The sequence below is a fragment of the Gorilla gorilla genome, chromosome 2 (assembly GCF_029281585.2).
Source record: "Gorilla gorilla gorilla isolate KB3781 chromosome 2, NHGRI_mGorGor1-v2.1_pri, whole genome shotgun sequence".
Classification (NCBI taxonomy): Eukaryota; Metazoa; Chordata; class Mammalia; order Primates; family Hominidae; genus Gorilla; species Gorilla gorilla.
In genome coordinates, this window is record NC_086017.1 from 119,201,177 (window position 1) to 119,224,520 (window position 23,344).

Genomic DNA, 23,344 nt, shown 5'->3' on the forward strand with positions numbered 1-23,344 from the left:
CTTACACGGCAGCAAGCAAAGAACAAATGAGAACCAAGCAAAAGGAGTTTCCCTTTACAAAACCATCAGATCTCCTAAGACTTATTCACTACCATGAGAACTGTATGGGGAAAACTGCCCCCATGAATCAATTATCTCCCACTGAGTCCCTTCCATAACATGTAGGAATTATGGGAGCTACAATTCAAGATAAAATTTGGGTGGGGATATACAGCCAAATCCTATAAGATGGCTTTGCATTCATGGCTATATCTACCTCCATGGTGACATATGGGACAACCCAAAACCCCTGGAGTGCTTGGTGTTTGAGTCTCTCATTACTACACAGTCCATAAGAGTTCTCACTGCTCAAAATGGCTGTAGAAACCCTCATCAGTTATTTCAAAGATCAACCATGTGATGAAAAGCTTCTGCAGCTGTTCAGGCTTTTTAGGAGACTCTGACTTAGACATGGCTGCTATGGAAAGAGAGACTTTAATGATGCTTCTGCAGCAGCATCCATGGGGAGAAAGCTAGTCTACTTATTTAAATTTGCCCTATATTCATAGCTCTTCATCCCTTCCTGAATTTGAGCTTCCACCTGATATCATTTTCCTTCTGCCTGAAAAACATGCCTGTAGTATTTCACTTAGTGCAGTTCTACTGGCTTCAAATTATGTTTTCTGTGTCTGAGAATTATTTCAGTTTATTCTTGAAATATTTTTGCTACAATTTTGGGTTGGAAGTTATAATTTGGTGGTTGCAATTTTGGGTTGGAAGTCATTTTCTTTGATCACTTAGAATGAATTTTTCTCTCATCTTTGGCTTCTATTACCTGTGTTTAAAAGTCAGGTATTTGCCTAATTGTTGCTCTTTTGAAGGCAACCTGCCTTTTTTGTTGTGCCTTCTGACTGCTTTAAAAGTTACTTTCTCTTTGGTTTTTAACATTTTTGGTGAGGTACCTGGTTGTTTATCTTGTTTGAGGTTTATAGGGCTTCTTGAATCTGTGAATTAATGTCTTTCAGTTTTGGAAAATTGTCCTTCATTATTTCTTCAAATAATTCCTACACATTCTCCTTTCTTTTTCCTAGGATTTCACTTATGCCTTCTCACTGTGTCCTCTGTTTCTCATCTTTCTTTCTAATGTTCCATCCTTTTGTTTCTCTTTGCTTCATTCTGAATACTTTCTCACAGATCAATATCCAGGGTACTGGTTCTCTTTAACTGTCTAGTCAGCTGTTAAATCAATCTATTGTTGCTAATTTCACTTATTTCCCAGTTCTTGGAGTTTCTGTTTGGTTCTTTGTCATGGTTTTCAGCTCTCTGCCAAAATTCTCTATCTTGTCTTGTCTCTTTGAACAAAAAAAGTATGGTTAAATTCTATATCTAAAAACTAACATCTGAAGTGCATGCGAGTTTTATTTTCAGTTATCTGTTTGATTGTTTTCTTGTCTCTGAGTGCCTGGCTATTTTTTACTGTGTGTCAGACATTGTATTTGCAAAAATGTTGTAGAGGCTGGGCACGGTGGCTCATGCTGTAATCCCAGCACTTTGGGAGGCTGAGGTGGGTGGATCACCTGAAGTCAGGAGTTCGAGACCAGCCTGGCCAACGTGGTGAAACCCTGTCCCTACTAAAAATACAAAAATTAGAAGGGTCTGGTGATGGGTGTCTGTAGTCCCAGCTACACTTTGGGAGGCTGAGGCAGGAGAATCACTTGAACCCAGGAGGCGGAGGCTGCAGTGAGCCGAGATCATGCCACTGCACTCCAGCCTGGGCAACAGAATGAGGCTCTGTCTCGAAGAAAAAAAAAAGTTGTAGAAGTAATTTTCAGTTTGGTATAATATTTTCTTCCAAAGGGAATTTGTTTTTATTTTACTGGTCATCTGGGGCATTGATACTCTGGAATCACCTTAATCTAATTTTATCCACACAGCATGTAGGAGAATACTAACCCTGCACAGATTGTGATGGTGATGTGGAATATACTAAAGCCTAGAACGCACCTCCTCTGGTAAGTAGGGAGATATACAATGAGGTTCCAGTATTATCTGTGCAGCTATTTATTTGAAAATTACTGCATGACCAGGAAACATTTTAATTGCTTTGCAAATATTATTAACATAATTCTTATAACAGTGATTTGGAGGTGAATATTATTATCCCCGTTACTAGATGTGAAACTGAGGCAAAAAGGAGTTAAGTAACTTGGACAACAGTACACAGCTTTAAATAGACCTGGGCTTTGAATCCAAGTAGTAAGAGATGATGCTGTTGAGGTGAATTTAGACTTTGCACACTATATTATTCTGAGAAATGGTAAATTTTGGAATTATGGGGGAGGGAAGTTAGGAGTGGCATTTTTTACTTTGTCTGATGACTATAAATTTTAAACTGCATTATCTATGTGCTACTTTGATAGTGGTGCTGGGGAGTTTAGGAGAAAATTGCAGTAGTAGTTGTTATATAGGGAACGGAACACGCCAGGAAAGATCTCAATTTGTGTTCACTCATTGCTGCAGTTCAGAATTGGGAGGAGGCGGAATTGTGGATTAAGTATGGGGTCTCTAAAGACTCTTTTGCACTGAGAGCAGCAAGTATGAAGAAATTACATCTTAGAATCAGAGTTTGTGCTGGATTCATGCGTGGGATTTGTTGATTGTGTTTCTCTCCACAATGACTGCTCAGGCTGCTTCAGCATGAACAGTTGGCTCAGTACCCAGAGAGTGTTTGATTAGCTAAGTTAGGATGCAAAAAGCCACACACTATAGAGGAAATTTACCCTGGAATAAATGTAGATCATTTAGTCAAATTGCTATGTTCTCAGCATGTTAAGACTTCCCTGTAAGAAAGTGCCACAGGAGCTTTCTTAGAAGTACAAGTAAACAGAACTTACTTTCCAGGAAACCTGAAAAGCATGACCTAACATGTGATTCAGGATCAGCCAACATGGCCTTGGAGGAAAAGAGCCCCTAAAAAAAGAAACGTCCTGACTGAGTCATGAAACTGATCCTATAGGGGGTTTTATGAGTCAAAACTCTTGGTTGCAAATGACAGAAATCAGATTGAAGCCTAATCAGAGGCATCAAAGTGGGGGAGGGGTGGGCAGCACAAATTACTGTCTTTGGCTTGACTACATTGCATATTGGTATAAATTTGTGCTTGCTGGAGTTGGACAGAGACCCAAAATGTTTTCAGCGAGTCTAAATATACTTCAAAGATTCTGAACTTAAAGGGGAGTGGAGGAATGTATTGGCTCATGATACTGGGAACAACAGGCATGGCACTAATTCACAACTGACTGGATCCAGTCCAGAGGCTGAAAAATTACCACTGCTGATCTTGCATCATCAACCCACTCTTGATGTCTGCCCCTCTCTTTGTGGGCGTGTTAACTTCTGCTGCACCTGTGCTTCTCCCGTATTGCTATGGAAGAGGGACACAGGCATCTTTCACTCTTCCAAGATTAGTCAGCCCTGGTCAGGTATTTATGAACAATCTACTACTGCATAACATATTACTCTAAAAATTAGCATCTTAAGACAAACATTTATCATCTCAGTTTCTGAGGGACAGGAATCTGGGAGCAGCTTAGCTGGGTCATTCTGGCTCAGGGTCTTTAATGGGGTTGCAGTTAAGATATTGCCCAGGGCGTCCATCATCTGAAGGAGCTGGAGAAAATGCTTCCAAACTCATTCATGTGGCTGCTGGTGGGAGGATTCAGTGCCTTGCCATATGGGCTCTCTGTGGGGCTATTCACATAGCACAGCAGCTGACCTCTTCAAGAGTGAGTGATCAGAGAGTGAAAGAAACCAAAATGGAAGCCACAGTGTCTTTTATAACCTCATATCAGAAGTGACATATCATACTTTCTGCTGTATTCTATTGGTTATACAGACCAGCCCTGGTACAGTGTGGGAAAGGACTGTACAAGAGTCTGGATACCAGGAAGTGATCATCAGGGGCTGTGGTAGGACCACTGCAGGCAGAACTCTAAGGTGGCCCCCAAGATTCTTGCCCCCAATGTACACACTGTGTAATTCTCTCCCTTTTAATGTGGGCTGCACCTGTGAATATGATTGGATAGTCACTGCTTTGATACGGTTACCTTTCATAACAAAGGTAAAGGAATTTTGCAGATACAATTAGCAATAGCAATAGATTTTTTAGTTAACCACAAAAGAGATTATTTGGGTGGCCCTGACCAAGTCCAGTGAGTCCTTTAGCAGAGACTCAAAGACTTAAAGCAGTGGCCCCTGATGGCCTTGAAGAAAGAAACTGGGATGATGTGAAATGGTGGGTGTCTCTAGGGTCTGAGGGCCCCAGTGCTACCGCTGCAAGGAACTGAATTCTGCCAACAAGTGAGCTTGGAAGGGGATCCCAAGCCTCAGATGAGACTGGAACCCTGGCTGACAGCTCGACGGCAGCCTGGTAAAAACCCTGAGTGGAGGACCAAGCTGAACTGTGCCAAGATGCCTAACCCACAGAGATAGTAAGATAATAAATGTATGCCATTTACCTGCTAAACTTAGGGCATTTCGTTATTCAGCATATAAACATATATAATGCCTGCTTGTGAAAGATAAGGGTTAGGTGAAGGTCTTCTCTGTCCATATTTCCTCAAATTGTGAATTGTGGCGAGGTCCCCAAGGAAAGAAAGTGCTGTTAGAAGGACAAAGGGAATGCAAAGGCTGCTAGGCAAACAGTCTACAGCTGCCGCAGTTTATTAGGGTGTTTCAAACCTGGGCATCCCAGCCAGTTCGAGAATATGTCATCAAGCAAACAGTGCTCTCCACTGCCGTCTAGAACATTGTTCTCAAAATGTGGTCTGTGTACAACCAGTGATGGAACTCTCTGGAGTGTTTGTTAAAATGCAGGCTCCTAGGTCTCACTCCAGATATATTGACTCAATCTCTATGGGTATTTGTATTTTTATTTATCATTTCATAGTTTTTATATTTTGAAGATTTTTCAAAATCAAAAAAAAGTTGAAGGAAACAGAAGTGTGAGCATTTGCCTCTCACTGAGGTTCATCCATTGTTAATATTTTATCCCATTTTCTCCTCATATACATATGTATGTGTATAATTTTATTGCAGAACCATTTGAAAGTAAGTTACAGTAATCATGACATTTCACCCCTAAACACTTTAGTACATATAGCCTACAAATAAAAACTACCTCATATAATCACATGCCCTTCTCACATTGTAGAAATGAAACATTGATGTATTAGATAAAATACAGTGAAATTTTTCCAATAGGCCTCAGAATGCCCTTTGGAGTATTGCTTCTCAAAATTTGATCCTTGGACTGGTAGTATAGCACCAGCATATTTTAATAAGAACCCAGTGAGTGACAAGCACACCCATTTGCCCTGTAGCAAGTTTTTGATTGAAGATCTAATCAAAGATTGTATTACATCTGGCTATCAAAGTTTTCTTTACTCTTTACCATCTCTGAGCTAGAATAGTCCATTTTTTCCCTATTCTTCCTTCCTCTGCTGCCTGCCTCCCCCTCCCCATTCTACCTTGATGAAAACAATCATGAAATTTTAAAACACTCTCATGCTTTTGAAACTAACCACATAAAGTTGTATAAGTGCTTAATGACTGGTACAAGCAAGATGGAGAGGAATCTTGTGGCAAGAGAGATCACTAAAAGTTGACTGAGGTTTCATGAAAGACGTGGCATTTCTGTAGATCTTAAAATTGTAGACCACGTTAGTTTCTTTTGACTAACTAGTCTAGGAAACAAAGGACATTCACTTTAAAAGGTAAGCTGGAGCCAACTGAGGAATTTGGTTCAAAAGCAATCAAAATTTTAATTTTTAAAAATAATTTCCAGACTCAGAAAAATGTTAAAAATAATTTCCAGACTCAGAAAAATGGAGGCTACTTAACTGGGCACAATTACCTCCAGGTGGTGGGACTAGTGAGTTCCAATATTTTAGTGTATTTTATGTAACTCCTTTGCAAAAAGGCATTATTGTAAAATTCTAACTTGCATTATAAATTTCATATGAAAATTTTCCATAACAGTAAAAATCCAGCATTAAAAATCATTTCATAAATAATGTACATTTGCATATCATAGTTTTCTTTCTTCCCTGTCATTGGACATTTAAGTTGCTTCCAAATCTTCACTGCAGTAAGAAGCCTGTTCATACAATTATTACTTCTCTGATTATTATAACAGAGTCCTAACAGTAGAGTTGCTGAGACAAAGCTTACAATAGACTCAAACTGGAGTGTGTGCCCAACTCATGCAAATTCATTTGCAGGCTCTGATAGTGCCATCATTCTCAGTCTTAACCCTGACCATTCTGAGCCAGTAATAGAATATTTAGATTCAAGTTGGGTGAAAAGAAACCTGGAAAGCTGACATACAAACAGGGAGCTCTCAGGTGAGGATCTGGTGCAAAGATATCAGGCTTCTAAGCTGGGTTTTGATGTTGCTTCTCCTGTTCCTCTCCTTCCTGAAGCTGGTTTATGTAGCCCTTCCTTAGGTTGTGTGAGCAACCTTAGAATCCTTCCCTCAAAACTCCATGGTTTGCTTGTTATTCTGGGTTCCTTTCTGTTGCCAACAAAAAAAGAAACCCCCAAATAATATTGATGGTGGATTGTATATGATAGACACCTATAGAAAGGTAATATTTGGAATTAGCCATTGGACTTCATTGGGGTAAAAGGCAGTAAGGCTCCTTTCTGCATTCTGGTGCAGAAATTTAAGAGCTCATGGTAAGTGATGGCCAAACAGCTAGTCCATCTATCACCCTCAGGCAACTGGGCATCTCTTTGGAAGTGAAACTTCAGGTGTCTGGATAGCTGATACCAAAACGAAGAGAATGGAGGCTGATGAAGCATCCCGACTTCATAAATTATGTGGCTAATTCTGGTCCAGAGTCACATAGTCATTAAGTAGAGGTGACGTGATTCAAACCCACACAATCTCATGTCATAACCTTAATTCTCAACCACTTCTTTTTATTCCCTTGCAAAAAGCAGCAAAGTATCTTTTATATGAAAAGAAGTAAATGCCAATGGCTCTTACCCATAGAGTTGTCAGATTTAGCAATTAAAAATACAAGATTCCCAATTAAATTTGAATTTCAGTATAAGTATGTCTGAGGGCTAGGATATTCTTGTACTAAAAAATTATTAGTTTATCTGAATTCAAATTCAACTGGATATCCTGGATTTTATCTTGCAACCCTATGTGGTCCAACCCTATATGTCTTTTCAGTGTTGCTCTCTCAGTAACCAAAAAAAAAAAAAAATTAATTTAAATTCAGCACATACATGCCTCAGAGGATAGAGAGGAAAACAACTTTTTAAGAGGAAATTTTAGAAATTCAGATCTCGCTGAAATCATTGCTATAGTACTCACCAGTTAGTCTGTATTCAATGAGCTAGCCTAGGCAGCCAGCTTTAATTTCAAGTTTGATGGCCTGATGAGTGCAAACCATTGCTGAATGCTGTCCTACGCTAGATGACATTGAATTCCTTCCCCTTCATTATGCTGGGGTCTTTTTGGCTCAAAAGATTGTAAGAGCTAGTACTGATTTGGACACATGTGTGTGTGTGTCTCTGACCCACCTATCTCTCATTCTGTTCTGCTTCAGGACCCAGAAGAATCTTTTCTTCCCATGGGAAGTAAATTGTGAAGGCAGGCCGCAGAATCCTTTAAAATGCACATTACTGTTCTTCATAGGCCAAGACATTGCTGGGAGGGTGCAATGAAAATGGGATTTCTAAATGAGCAGAGTTAGGAGGAGTCATGCTGAAAACAGGCAACTGCAGACTCCAAGTGGGTGTAGTCACAGATCCAAAGGCAATGCAATAATCAGGGCCCAGGAAATTGTCAGAGAAGCAGACGTCTCTGGCTTAGATTAAACATGGAATCTTTGGGAACCAAATTGATGAGCCAGCTTTTAAGGTCTGTGTTTCAGTTTTACTTTTTGATACAAAACAAAACCCAAAACTTTCATTCCCCAAGTGTCATCAGTGCTGTATCAATGCTGAGAAACTAGATGGGAATAAGGTACAAGTATCTGCATGTATATCGTTCAGTCCTTTGAAAATAGCCTAGGATGTGGTGTTGCTTCTGATCAACTATTTTAAATGTATGAGGTAAACAAATTACTGCCACTTGGCTCTCCTATTGTAATAGACTTTTTGAAAAAGGATGGGGAGCTAATTTGTGGATTCAGAAAGTTGCCAAGGATAGACATCCATCCCTATTATATACTCAGAGACAAATGTTTTAATTATATCCCACAGGGCCTATTATGAGTCACTTTAACTGACCCACAGGTATAGTCTATCCAGGAAAATAGTATCCACCAAGTATTTGCAACAGAGGGGATTTAATTCAGGGAACTGGCAAATGAAATCAAAGATGGTGAGGAGTGCAGGTAACAGCAGAACGTCACTTTCATGCTGGAAGGATGCTATGGGATCCCAGGAGTGAGGTCACCTTATGGAAGCTGGAATGGCAGATCTGCCCATCAGGAGCTTGAGTCATGGAAAAGATGGAGCTGGTGCCAGAAAAGCTGTCCAGCATATCATGACTTAATCAGGTGGTGATTCTCACTGCAACTGCTGTTCCATATGTTGTCCCCTCATTGGAGCAAATTAATGTAGTGACTAAGGCAGATCTGAATACTGAATGATTCCTGTGGCAAATCCTAATAGAATTGCAATAAAAGTTTCTAGATCTTGGAGAAAGGCTTTGCTCCCTTTAGCAAGTAATTATTCTTTTCAGAAAATGTATCTGAGTGAGTCAGTACACAGTGCATGAAGATGTTTGAGTTTTAGATTCTATGATCAGTGATCCAGGATCCACAAGAAAGACAGGGACAAAGTTGAATGTGCCTGGCCACATTCCATCAAACCCCTAAAGAATAAATGAGTTGCATGAGCAGATCGTTTACATGCCCACTGAGCCCACCATACTGCTGTTTCATCCACAACCTGTGCTTGTGGCCTCATGGGGAGTCCCTTTAACAAGCTATTGAGTACAAAGGATGACTTTTCAGGATAACAACTACCACTGACTATAAGTAGATTTTGCAGCTTTAGAGTCTCTGACAGGGCTAACCCTAAAAGACGATGGAGAAGGGAAAGCCTCCCATTAGGTAGAATGTTGGGTAATACATGTCATTGTAACTTTACCTGAATGAAGATGAGGCCTAAAGCCAGGCTCTGTAACAAGTTCTTGGGCATGTTGGTCAAGAACATAGAAGAAGATTGACTATGCAATTAAGAAAAAGGATGCGATCATGGAACATTCGAATGGATCCAGAACATGAGACAGTTAAGGAGTGTGTTGAGCAAGCATGAAAAGGAGGCTGAACTGACCTGACGGTATGAATGCGTATTCATGTGATTGACAGCTGCTGCTTCGGACTTTCTGATGAGCATCCAGATAGAACATGACTGAGGCAGCCACAAAAGTAGTGATAGGGGCTTTGTACAGACTCCACCACACAGTATTTCCCTCATCAAAGCAGACCATGCTAATATAGTAGCTGAGTGATCCATTTGTCAACCTTAGAGACCAGCCCACATCTCTGATATGGCATCATACCTAGTAAACACAGTGAACTCCTTGTTGTATTATATCTAGTTGCTCTCATTATGGAAGGGAACAGCATTCTCTTTTCCTATTTCCTCCCTGTTGTGCCCTTGCCAGTACTACCAATTACGAACTTTCCAAATGCTTCATACACTATCTTGTTATCCCACCCAAATTGGCTGTGAGGGGAGTTATTTGATCAAAAAGAAAGAATAAAGACAATGGACTAATTAAAATGTAATTCACTGTTTTATGTTCCCTATTTATGAAGTAGTTAGCCTTATAACATGGTGCAGTGGTCACTAAAGACAGCACCGCAATCTCACAGGGGATCTTCTTCCATCTGATGATGTAGCTACTTTGTAGAACACGGGTTAGGCTCTGAACTAGTGTTTGAAATAAGAAATACTTTCCCCACAGTTAAAAGACATGAATCTAGGAACCAAGGAGTGAGGAGGGACTGATGTGTCTAACAATGATAACTAATTAACCTATTCCCAAAATTTTTACTTGCTGTCCTTCTTAGGGTGACCCATCTCTTGTTAGTACTTAAGGAATGCTTTCGTCATGTAATATATACTGTGATTCTTCTAAATTGGAAGCTAAAACTGGTAATTTGGGCTCTTCCTGCTAGGGGACAACAAATGGCAGAAAGTGGGATATTGTGTTGGCTGAGGTGACTGACCTTGCCTAGTAAGGGGAGATGCAATACTGCTGTACAACTAGATCTAAGAGGAATGTGAAAGGAACTCTGTGGATCCTTACTTTTCCTCATGTGCTCAGTGGGAAAGATTAATCAAAGATGATTGCCCTTCTATGCACAAGACCACTAGGAACTGGAACAGCTCAAGAACCAAGGTTCAGGTTATTCCATTAAAAAAAGAAAAATGAGGGGCCGGCCAAAGGTAAGGAGATTACATTATGGGTAATAGCAAAGAGAATACCTAATACCAGTTCTGGGTTCTGGCTTGGGGATAAATGGCAGAAAGAAAGATCTGTTTCCTTGCTTGATGTGTCATGACTTAGCACAAAATATTTTCTCTCCATATTTTACACACAGTGTGCTGGTGGTGGTAAAGTATGCCTTTTGGACCAGTGGTTGAAGTGGATTTGAGGGGAAATGGCATTTCCAAGAGTAGTACTATTCAAAGTGGGGGGTCTGCAGACTGATGCTGGTGTGTAAACTGTTTATTACTGGTTCATGATGAGAGAAGTGCAGAACTAGAGTATTTAAAATTATGCTGTCAAGGTGGCATTAACATTTCTATGCCTATTGTATGTACTAATAAAAACTGAGGCTTGCATTTGATGTTCTTTAATTTCATTTTTCTAGCAATTCATTTTTATTACATTTTCCCAATGAATTTGTCCATGACAGATTAGAAACAAAAGTTTACTGCCGCTTTGCTACAGATAGTTTGAGAAACACTGATCTTAATGAGCAGTGGCCTTGTGAAATATATTGTAACTCCCAGATGCAGCAGCTGTGGGTAACTTTGGTCGCTTGCCACTGTGAAGATGAGTGAGCTTGCCATGGTTCATAGAGTATTTAGGTGGGTTAGGTGGAGGTATCTTTGTCTATGTGGAATCTACGTGTTGCTACCGTCAAAGTTGAATGAATAGAAATATACCAATGAGTTAACTGAGCAGCTTATATCTTGATGTCCTCCCTTAATCGCTGAATGTCCTAGTCACGGCCAACTTTCCCAAGAGTGGAAATACATAACGAAAGCTCACCCTCCCCAGAAACTTTAGAAGGTGGAACAGAGACCTATCCAGCTGGAATTTGATTGGAACTGAGTCACTGTATGACAGAACCCAGGAAGTGTCCAGGCTTCCTGTGTTGACTTTCTTGGAATTGTCTGGGCCTTTGCTCTTTTTGGTGCTTGGTCATTCTTCCTTGAGTTCTGGAGTTACCAGTGTCCTTCTAATTTCCTTCTTGCTTATGTTCTAAACCTATTTGTTGCTTGTCACTAAACTCACCTTAAATGATACAAAAGGTCTTGCAATTTTAAAGGCATTTGAAAAATATCACCAAGTTACTTTCCAGGAACTTAATTATCAGTGTATGGCCTCACCAGTAATGTAAGCCACTGTCTCCAGGTATTTTTCTCAGAACTGAATATAAAATGTATATAAGTGTATGTACAAACGCACACACACATATGTATATATGTAGTGATACCTGTCTATATATATAGAAATATATGTCATAGATATCTAAATTTGATATATATGTATCATATATCATATATAGATTTGATATCTATATATCAAATATATATATATATGTGTGTATATATATATCTTTGACATTCTGCCAGGTAGGATATTGGGACTTTAAAATATTTCATATATTTGAATATTATTGAAGGTGAAATTGTAGGAGATATGAGGTGTCAGTACACTTTTATGTGCAAGTTATAGAAACACATTTCAAATGAGCTTAAGCAGAGGGATTTTATTAGCATTACATAGAATAGCAGGTTACTGGGGAAGTTTATAGAATTGAATTAAGAAGCATGGGAACCAAGTTATGAGGACATGCTTGTTGGGGGGCACTCATGTGTGCTCCTATGCACTTGACTGTTTACCATCAAGCACTCACCCTCAGCCTTGCTGTTCACTTCTCATCATTGATTGATTTCTTTCTGTTGAAGTTCTCTTTGTGTGGCAGGAATTATTGCTGCCAGCAGTTCCAAATATATGTTTTCTCTCCACAAGCCTAGCAGAAAGAGCCCTTGTTTAATTTGCAGTAAGTAGTACTCTGGCCCTTCTTGGATCACATGTCCCCCTCCCACCTTGGACAGGTTGCCATGATTATTCACACCTGGATTAGTTAGCCCATCCTTAGATGGAGTGGTGGAGCAGACCATTGTGATCAACAGTGGTTAATAATCCCTCCAGAATGAGGTAAAACAGGGAGGGAGAGTTGTCCTGGAGGCAAGATTTCTGGGCATTCATAAATGTCCCCTACACACTTAGCAAGAGCTCTTTGCCTTTTGGGCAGATGGATTACATATTCAAATCAATGTTTTCAGGAGACTAAGATGGCAATGGTACATAAGTAGCTTGATCATATAATTTATCATTCAAATTGGGACACTTTTGAAAGTAAAAGAGACTACTGTTAATAATTAATGGAATGCCTGTTTGCCACAGGAAAGCTGAGCAACTGAAAGCAGACAAACGATTTTGGAGTTGTTGCACTAACTTCTGATGTGATACAGGTCTAACAGTAGTTATGACTATAAAACCATACACAGTTTTACAATCACTATCAACCACTTGCTGAGAGGAAATAACTTTTTGGAACCAGGGATAAGACTCACAAAAAGGTCAAGATTCACAAAAAGATTAAATCTACACTGAAATAAACTATCAGCTTCTCCATAGTTGGTTCTCAGGGGAATCACCCTGGGATGGTGCTGTGACCTGTGAGATTTCACAGTAGAGTGGTTAGTAGAAGGCCTCAAAGTCATAAGCCCAACTTAATTTAGTCTTGACTTTGCTGTTTGTCAATTACAAGCTTGAGCAAGTTACTTAACCTCTCTGAACCTCAATGTCTTCATCTATAAAATGGAAATTATAATACATGTGATTGTGCCTAGAATTATGGTGTATTACTATATGCTATATTAGTATATAGCACATTATATATATATATAAATGTAATGCATATATTAGTATATGTTTAGTAATACTGAAAGGTTAGCATTAATACTACCAAAAGGGTTAATAAAATGCAAGAGAAAAAAGAAAATTATTGATTTTTCTTTTAGCAGGTAAAATCTCCTAGTAAACACTGTTCATTGATTCTTTCTTCCATCTGTTTTTACTTACGTGATCTGCTCCTCTGATCTGACAATTCCTCCTGCCAAACTTACCACAAGTACAAAAGAACACTCCATTTGTTGGCCAGGGAAGAGTGGCTGGACCTCTCTCATTTGGTTTAAAGATGTCTTTGGTTTGTCAGGTGTGTCACTTTTGCCTTTCAAAAATAGTTTCAGGATTGGTAAGAAAGAAAAATCTGGTTGAAAAGACTTTGAATAGTGAGCATGGAGTGAGGAGTGGCAACAGATGTGGCCCCAAATAAGACTTGGATGGTAAAGGTAGATGGGAATTAGGATCATAACTAGAGAGGACAACAGGGTCAAGGAATGTTACTCAGTGTGTGGGAGCCTGGGGAAAGAGCCCATCTGTGAAGGGCCAGGCGGATTAGGAGGAGGGCTAAGGTTTAGGGAAAGATAGGAAGGGAGAGAATTGAGGCAAGGAGGAATTGCCAGAGATAGGTTAAATAGGGAGGAGTGTGGATGACAGAATTTCTATTTCTCAAAGAAGGTGGTAGCTGATCTTTAGACAGTAAGAGATTGGAAGCCAATGCAAGGAGACTCATTCTCTAGTGACTCATGCTGGGCCTGGATCTCACTGCCTGAGCAGATGGGGGCATGGGTAAAGATGCCCCACTTAAAGAAATCTTCTTCTTCTATAAATCGCTCAGCATTGGTTACACATGCTCCCTCTCTCGCCTAAATTTGCCAGTCTTTACTAAACTCAGAAAACTTCGTTGGAGAATTTCTAGTTATAGAAACAAATAGAACTGAACAAAGGTTGACCTACCTGGTATATCTGGGCAGCTTGATTTATATAAACAGACCAACATACCCATCTGTTCAAATGCATCAAACTCAAGTTCTCTGCATTTGAAAGTCTATATACCAAATTAAAGCTTTTATGCTGTCCCTTCTTTAGTCTTAACTTTAGTGTTGAATTTATAAAGTTAAGGCATTGAAATACAAATAGTTATGTCATAAGATGTCAAATTTATTTTTCCTACAAATATTTAAGTCCCAGCTATACAATCTGAAGTTATTTTATTACCTTATAGCCTCATTTTTAAAGATCTCTTGAAAACAAGGATTTACTCTTTTTTTTGTTTCTTTGAAAGAAAGAAACAGGGGTCCTGGAGAGTAAAATAGCCAAACTCTTTTCTTTCTTTTTTTTTCTTTCTTTCTTTCTTTCTTTTTTTCTTTCTTTCTTTCTTTCTTTCTTTCTTTCTTTCTTTCTTTCTTTCTTTGTTTCTTTCTTTCTTTCTTTCTTTGTTCCTTTCTTCTTTCTTTCTTTCTTTCTTTATTTATTTTTGAGATGGAGTCTTGCTCCATTGCCCAGGCTGGAGTGCAGGGGTGTAATCTTGGCTCACTGCAACCTCCGCCTCCCAGGTTCAAGCAATTCTCGTGCCTCAGACTCCTGAGTAGCTGAGATTACAGGTGCTCACCACCACGCCTGGCTAATTTTTGTATTTTTAGTAGAGAAGGAGTTTCACCATGTTGGCCAGGCTGGTGTCGAACTGCTGACCTCAGGTGATCCACCCGCCTCGGCCTCCCAAAATGCTGGGATTACAGGGATGAGCCACCACGCCCAGCCTCAAACTCTTTTCTTGTATAAAAGAAAATTCCCACATTTGCAAGATAATGCTTCAGTTAATAGTATTTTCCTTTTAATGTTGACATAAAAATAAATAGGAATTTTTAAGTTAATGTGGTTTTTCTGACAGAAAACTCCTATAAAAACCATAAGGCACATTAAACTTACTACAGACTTCTAATGGCTCATAACTAACGTTTGTTTTAGCTTCAAGATTAAAAGTGTTTTTGCTACCATTACTAAGCAAATGTGTGTCTCTTACATTTTACATTACTCTGTTAAAATATAACACATCTTCTTTCAACATTTTGTTGTGAAAGGAGACATTTGTTTTTCATTGATTTATTTAAACAAAAAAAAAACAGAGCCCAGTTATTGTGTCAGTAGCTCTTCATCCCTTAGTTTTCTTAATTAATTATCTTCATTATGTGTTACTTTCGAATGTTTGGAGACATTTGAAAATCCAACTCACAGTAGTTTAAATGTATTACTTAATTAACAGGAAGACTAGAGGTAGAGGACTCAGCACAGACAGGAGCAGAGACTCAACAGTGTCATCACAAACCCAGCTTCTTTCCATCCATCTGCTCTGTCATCCTTGTTACTGTGACTTCTTAATCCTCCTACTTGTTTCCTCACAACTGTAAGATGGCAGCTCCAGCTCCGGACATCAAATCAATGCTCTGAAAGTAGAGGGACGGGGTTTGCCATCATGTTCTGCTCTTGCATCCAATTTAGAGGCTCTCACTTCCATCCCAAGCCGGACATGCTCATCTCATTTACCTTTCTGAACAATTTGTCAGTTCTTTTCAATAGAGGCAGTCGCGTCCTGCAACACAGCTTGACAGAGGAGTTGTTAGCAAGGAAGGAGGGAAATGGTACTGGTGTCTGTCACAGTGTCCTTCCAAATTTAATCATATCCTACTGAAGTCTTCTTTTAATGGTATTCTATTACATTTAGCTAGTTGATACTTATCGGCTGGCTCCTTTTTCTTCTTTTTCTCTTTTTTTTTTTTTTTTTGAGATGGAGTTTTACTCTTGTCACCCAGGCTGGAGTGCAACGGCGCGCTCTCAGCTTACTGCAACCTCCGACTTCCAGGTTCAAGTGATTCTCCTGCCTCAGCCTCCTGAGTAGCTGGGATTACAGGTGCCTACCACAATGCCTGGCTTATTTTTTGTATTTTTAGTAGAGACAGGGTTTCGCCGTGTTGACCAGGCTGGCCTCGAACTCCTGACCTCAGATGATCCACCCACCTCTGCCTCCCAAAGTGCTGGGATTACAGGCGTGAGCCACTGCGCCTGGCCTGGCTCCTTTTACTCAACCACTGTAATCCCACTGGTGTGATCTTTCTAAAACACAATCTGATTTCATCATTAGCTTTCTAGTATGGCTTAAAATAATGGTCATGCTCTACCCCTGGGACATCTTTCCAGCATTTTCTCTTCCATGTGGACTGCTGGGTATTATTATAATCGTATAGGATTTATGTTCTCTCTTGCTGCTGCATCTTTGTTCTATTGTCTGTCCAGAATAACCTTCTACTCTTCCTTATAGGCCAGTGTCTCTTTGTACCTCAAACCTAATGCTTTGAGAGGTCTTCCTTAACAGCCTGCCCCTTCCAAGCTCAAGCGTCTTTCCTGTTTCCTTCCACAGCACCTGGTGGGAGCCCTTCTTCCTGCCTGTATCTCTGTATTATGATTTGTTTATGTAATTCACCTATCTCTTGGTACCAGATGGAGCTTTCTGAGATTAGGGACTGACTCATCCCTGTACAGTTTGTGACCCGTAGGTGATGCTGAAATCATATATTTTTAATGGCAGGAAGGATGTTAAAACTTTCTGGATGACAGTGTGGGGTACCATACAAAGAATGACCTAGTCCTGTTTCCTAGGAGGTCAAGATAAGTTGGAGGGCATTTTATTTTTTCTTGTTTCTCAGAACTTGAACCTTTCCTGGCTCTAACTTAGGTATGGATTATGAGTAGAAGACAAGGCTTCTGAAGCAATGAAGCTTTACAAACCAAAGTTATTTGGAAGAATTGACTCTGAGCACCAAAAACTCACTGGTACAAAGCCAACATGATAACCACTGTACTTAGGAAATGATTCACTGAACTGCATACATAGAACTAGGCCAGGAGATTTTCTTTTCTTGTGTACCAGCTAGTCAGGTTAGCAACCGCTTTAAATTCTGAGGACTGATAGCCACTAATTCAGATGTACATAGGTGCAAGTACTTGATAGAAAGCAGTCTATTTTAAAGTATCACTTAATAAAAGCTCTAAGCAGTCTATGCAGGTAGGAGTAAGTCTTATAAAGATTGGATTTGCCTATTCTTCACACCAATTCCTTGATTCTGATATTCAGTTACAGGTCACCCGCCCCAGCCCCTTGATATGTAGATACAAGTAGGCGTTCTTTACTTTGGGATATGAAAAGATGACAAAGGGATTGAGTGGGAATGATGAACCTCATACTGGGGAATGACGATTGCTGGATATATCACTTACCACACGATAGATGTATTTAAATGTAACAGCTGTAACCAGCATAGGATGGAATTCTGATATCAGGAGTAGGTGATAAACTTAAATTGACATTGGAAAAGAAGTTTCCAGCTTCGTAATTCAGTTAGTCCAGATGTTTTGACCCCACAGACTGTTGATCCTCCTCAATGTTACAGAAACTTGGTCCCAGATTATGTGTGTTGAGAGTTCACTGTATCATTGTAGAGCTTTCATTACTTCAGTGGAAGTCCTTACATCTGACATAATCAGATGTGTCTAGTTAAAAACTAGTTAGTCTAGCTAAGAAAAAGTTATTCAAATTATACACTTTGAATGTTTTAAACCTAAACATAAAAGTCCACTCATTTTCTAGTCTTTTGGAAAAACAGAGTCAAAGCCTTGTCCTGAGTATGGTGCCACTGTTTGATATTTTTTTTCCTGTATCCATAGAACAAGTTAATCAATAATGCATTATTCAGTATTTCCAGTTTTTGTTTCTTAAAAATGGCCAGAGACCTTTGCACTCAAATATGTACAAAAAAGTCCAGTTCCTCCTAGGCTCTACAATTGGCTTTGAATCTTTTGCCATTGTCTCTCCCACACCTAATACAATAACTGATTTTTTTTCATCTTTGTCGTGACTTGCTTTTATTTAGCTTTTCCAAAGCATTCATCTTATTCAGTTAGTCATTGAAGATATACCAGGTTTGGCCTTGTCCTCCCATTTAATCAATTAACATAACATTTTGTTAAATTATTTGATGATAACCAACTGAACTGCAGGGGGTAGAAGTGTACAGAAAGAGTGCACTGGCTTTCCAGAAGCACTTGGTGTGCCATGGGCATCTAGCAATATGTTTTACAGAGAAAAAGGTGACTAAGAAGTCCTTGGCCTTACATGTGCACATGTTCAACACTAACTTTATTTAATGGAGTTTTCTTCAATTGCTCACTACCTTGATGTATTCGACAAAATGCCTGCTGTCTGCCGTGTTAACCCTGGCAATTTCTTTTGTCTGTTTTCTTGGCTTTGCAGCATTCTTGCTAAACAACAACAACAACAACAAAACCCCACTCTGTCTAGCTATATTCTTTCTGATATAGAGAGCTATTAAGGAGGATTATATTATCTACCCATTTGACAAGAAGAAACATTTCGTGATTGAAGGCTGAGCTGGAAAATGGTCCCTGGAAGCATGAGTAGTTCCCTGGACTTTACCCCACCTTGTGTAATGTGGATTCCTGTTCAAGTGCTTCATCCTAGGCTCTGCTTCCAGGGAACCAACCCCTCCTGAGATGGGGAATTGAGGGCAAGTAAAGAGAGGAGTGTTCTCATTAACTGTATGAAAGCTGTAAGGAAGAGTGAGAAGCAGGATGACACAGAGAAAGGTGCTAAGAAAAAAATGTGGCTTCAGGTGAAGGCTCAGCCTGAACCCAAGGGAGCTCTGGGCTACAGGATGTTTCTTGCCTTGAAGCCATCACTGGGGCAGGGAGTTGCAAAGCAACATAACCTGAGAACTGCAGCTTCCATCATCCAAGTACAATCCTCCAAAGAAGGTTGAAGTTATGTGAGCAGGTAGCAGCAGCTAAGCAACACGTGCGTGAAAACTAAATTGATAAAAGCAGTAAAAGGGGATCTGTGTAGGTGATTAACTGCAAATTCACAGAATATCAGATAGTAAATGTGTGGTATTGTTAAAATAACTACTTTTATTGGACCCAATTTATGAGCCTCCCTAAATTTTCTGGGTTTCTCTTGTCTCTTGGGCCCTCAACTGGTTAGACAAAAAGAGACCAGCCCCAATTTCCAAATGTCACCAGCTGACCCGTCTCCTCTGGGAAAGCCAACTTCAACATGTCCTCTATTATGCCTTCCACCTTGGGAAGTGCAGCAGCTGCAGAATCCAGACATGACCCAAGGAAACACACAGACTGCGGTTTCACCTTTCACCTGTTTCCAGACTTAAACACAAAGTATCATACAGTTAAAATGCCATACAGTAAGGCATGGCATTTGGCTTTCATAGTGCTTTTCCCAAGGGGCCATAGGCACAACCAGGAAGAGCATAGGAGCTAATGCCAATGGGGAAAACTTTAACCACTGGGGGGCAACTTATAGATAAATTCCTTTTTGCTCTCTTCCTCTGATGGATTGTTTTGAGCTGCTGTGGTTCTGTAGAGCATGTCTAGAGATTGTCCCTTGTGACTGAGCAGGTGGCTCTATTTTCCATTCTGAATCTGTGGCTGGCAAAGCAAGCACCACCTAGTATCTGTTTTCCATTCTTCCTTGTTTCACTTCCCCTTTTCCCTCACTCTTCCTGCCCTGCAATTGCACCTCCTCACCTCCCCCAAAACACGTTAGCACATAATCTTAGCTTGATTTCCAAAATCAAAAATAAAAACACACCAAAACAGAACCGAAGGCAAAGACAGCACCCATAGAGATCAAAGTTTCAGTACATGTATAAATCCCCTAAATGGTGGGATTTCACTGTGAAACATCAGGAGAGATATTTTGAGTAAAGAGAGGGTAATCCTGAAATTGTTCTTTTGTTCTTTTTCTGTCTAAACAGTCAATCCTATTAAAATCTAAGTGGATGCTAAGGAACATCCCCAGGATGCTACAAAGAGTTTTCCTTTGTTAAGACGTCTTTTACAAACTAGCTCGGTGTCATGAGCACTGTGGTGAGGCACAGAAAGTAAAAACAATGCAGAGGAGAATGTAGCACCCTAGAAGCTGCTTTTCCTCAAAGGAATGCAGAACATTCATGAACTGGCATAATGATGAGAGTGATGCAAAACATTCTTCTTTTTCAAAAAAGAGAATTGACCTGTTCTGTGGCTCTGGTCAGATTGAGACCAGCAGTTATGAGGCCAGGACTAGTCTTTTAAAAAATATATTGACAGATAACATTATATGTTTTTATCGTGTACAACATGATATTGTGAAGTACACATACATTGTGAAATGGTTTTGAGCGTTACTAATGTGCAGGCTAGAGAAACTGTCCCAACCGCAAGTGATGTTTACATCATCATGTCACAATTAGTACTGATGGCTGTGGTCAATTTAGTCTGGAGCTATTAAGATGGGTATGGGGGAGCTGTTCTGTTTTCGCTATTTTATGCTTGTAGAAATGGCCTCAATTTTCTCTTCTGTCTGATTAGTCTTAGCATATGGATTTCTTTTTTGCCATATTCTATTGCAGAGGCTGCCTCTCTCTGCCTTTCTCCCTCACATCTGGAATCCAGCCAAAAGTACCAGAACAAGATGCTTCTCACATTTGGGCCCTTTTGTAAGGGTGCTGATTGCAACTTGGGCAACTTCAGTATAATCTAAGGTGGAAGCTTTCTGCTGCTTTTGGGGAAAAAAATAAATGTCTAAAAATAAAACCTAGGCATAAAAATAGGGCCAAATACTCATTAACTGCCTCACTTAGCTGAACGCTGAAATTATTTCAACAGCACTAAATCAAGCCTTTGTGTAGAAGAGGTTGGGCATTTTTTTATTCATAATACTTTATCTTAGATGATAAATGGGTTACTGTAATTTCTCACTTTATTCAAAACATGAATTAAATAGTCCTCAGAGACTCAATTTTTGGCTCATGCTCATGCTGACCCTTGAATTGGAGCACTTGTGTTCACAAGTCTCCAGGAATGTATTTTGTGGGCTGCCGTGGGAAAGGATTGGGGGACAGACAGGACCAGGAGTGGAGGATTCAAGGCTTGGGATGCTAGGGTTAAGAATTTGGATCTTACATTAGGTGTGGTGGGAAGCCACTGGAGGGATTTAATTAGGAGAATATTATAGAATGACTTCTTTTTTAAAAAATATGACTCCTGATTGCTGTATTGACAGTGGATTGGAAGGAGACAACAGTAGGAAAAGGGTAACCAGACGAATGCGTATTTGTAGATATCCAGGTAAGAAGGGATAGTGGCTTTGGAGCAGGATGGTAATAGTAGAGTTGGAGAGTAGGCAAATAATGGAGTTTATCTAATTCATTAACAACAACAAAAAGATTGGTTAATAGATTAGATATGGGGCATGAGAGAATGGAAGAGTCAAGATTGATTTCTAAGTTTCTGACCCAAAAACTGGAAGAATTTGGTACTAGGTGAGATGAAGACTGGAGAAAGAACAGGATAGTTTTTGCTGTTTTGTTGTGTTTGGGGTGGGTCATAGAGAAATGGAAAAGGAAATGAGGTGGAAATGGCTCATGTTAACTTAGGGAATCTAAATGAACAGTTCAGAAGAATAGTTGAACATATGACCTTGATCCAGTAGATAAGTTTGAGAATCCTTGATGTACAGATTATATTCAGAGTGTGAGATGAACTCGCCTAAGGAGAGAATAGAGAGAAAGTAGAAAACCTGGTAACATTCCATATTTCCACATAAATAGGGCAAGCAGAAGAGAACCAGTAAAGGACTAAGAAGGAACAGCAGTAAGGAAAGAAAAACTAGGAGAGTATGATGTTCCAGAAACCAAGAGAAGACTCTTAACAAAGGCAGGTAACAGTCAATTACATTAAATGCTGCTACAAGATTGACTTAGATGAGGACAAATAATATCACTGTTTTTGGTGTTCTTGGTAATACTGACAAGGGCAGTTTATGACATGTCATGCAGAAAAGATCCGAGAGTTGGTAGGACATTGTAAAGTGGGAAATGAAGACAGCTATTTAGACAATTATTTCAAGAAATTAATGGAGCTGAGAAATAGATAATCAAGAGTAAGGGGAGAATTTTTTGTTTTTTCTCATGTTTCTAAGATGGGTGATTGGAGCATTTATGCCTATAGAATTGATTCAGGAGAGAGAGAGAGAGAGATCCTGATGATGTAGTAGAAAGGAAATATGATTGCAGGGACAAATTTCTTTTTTTTTTTTAATTATACTTTAAATTCTGGGTTACATGTGCAGAGCATGCAGTTTTGTTACATAGGTATACAGGTGCCCTGGTGGTTTGCTGCACCCATCAACCTGTCACCTACATTAGGTATTTATCCTAATGTTATCCCTCCCCTAGCCCCCCACCCCCTGACAGGCCCCGGTGTGTGATGTTCCCCTCCCTGTGTCCATGTATTCTCATTGTTCCACTCCCGCTTATGAGTGAGAACATGCAGTGTTTGGTTTTCTGATCTTGTGATAGTTTCCTGAGAATGATGGTTTCCAGCTTCATCCATGTCCCTGCAAAGGACATGAACTCATCCTTTTTTATGGCTGCATAGTATTCCATGTTGTATATGTGCCACATTTTCTTTATACAGTCTATCATTGATGGACATTTGGGTTGTTTCCAAGTCAAAATTAAAAGAACTAGAGAAGCAACAGCAAACAAATTCAAAAGCTAGCAGAAGACATGAAATAACTAAGATCAGAGAAGAACTGAAGGAGGTAGAGGAACAAAAAACCCTTCAAAAAATCAATGAATCCAGGAGCTGTTTTTTTTTAAAAAAAATCAACAAAATAGATAGACCACTAGCCAGACTAATAAAGAAGAAAAGAGAGAAGAATCAAATAAACACAATAAAAAATGATAAAGAGGGTATCACCACTGATCCCACAGAAATACAAACTACCATCAGAAAATACTATAAACACCTCTATGCAAATAAACTAGAAAATCTAGAAGAAATGGATAAATTCCTGGACACATACACCCTCCCAAGTCTAAGCCAGGAAGAAGTCAAATCCCTGAATAGACCAATAACAAGTTCTGAAATTGAGGCAGTAATTAATAGCCTACCAACCAAAAAAAGTCCAGGACCAGATGGATTCACAGCCGAATTCTACCAGAGGTACAAAGAGGAGCTGGTACCGTTCCTTCTGAAATGATTCCAAACAAT

At 39.6% G+C, this 23,344-nt stretch overlaps 1 protein-coding gene across 11 annotated transcripts in view; it reads left to right on the forward strand.

Annotated features, from left to right (window-relative positions):
* Nucleotides 1-23,344, forward strand: part of HHLA2 (HHLA2 member of B7 family) — a 149,247-nt gene that overhangs the window by 96,478 nt on the left and 29,425 nt on the right. For 7 of the 11 annotated variants that reach the window (XM_063704007.1, XM_063704011.1, XM_063704009.1 and 4 more), the window contains one exon: nt 1,914-1,991. The exons of 3 other annotated variants lie outside the window; for them this stretch is intronic. Coding sequence is in view for 1 of the 8 variants with exons in the window: in XM_019023562.4 (XP_018879107.3) it covers nt 1,948-1,991 (44 nt within the window). In the remaining 7 variants the exon portion in view is untranslated. Of the gene's footprint in view, nt 1-1,913; nt 1,992-21,897; nt 22,008-23,344 lie in introns of all 11 variants that reach the window. One more of the 11 variants, XM_063704008.1, reaches the window with a different exon arrangement.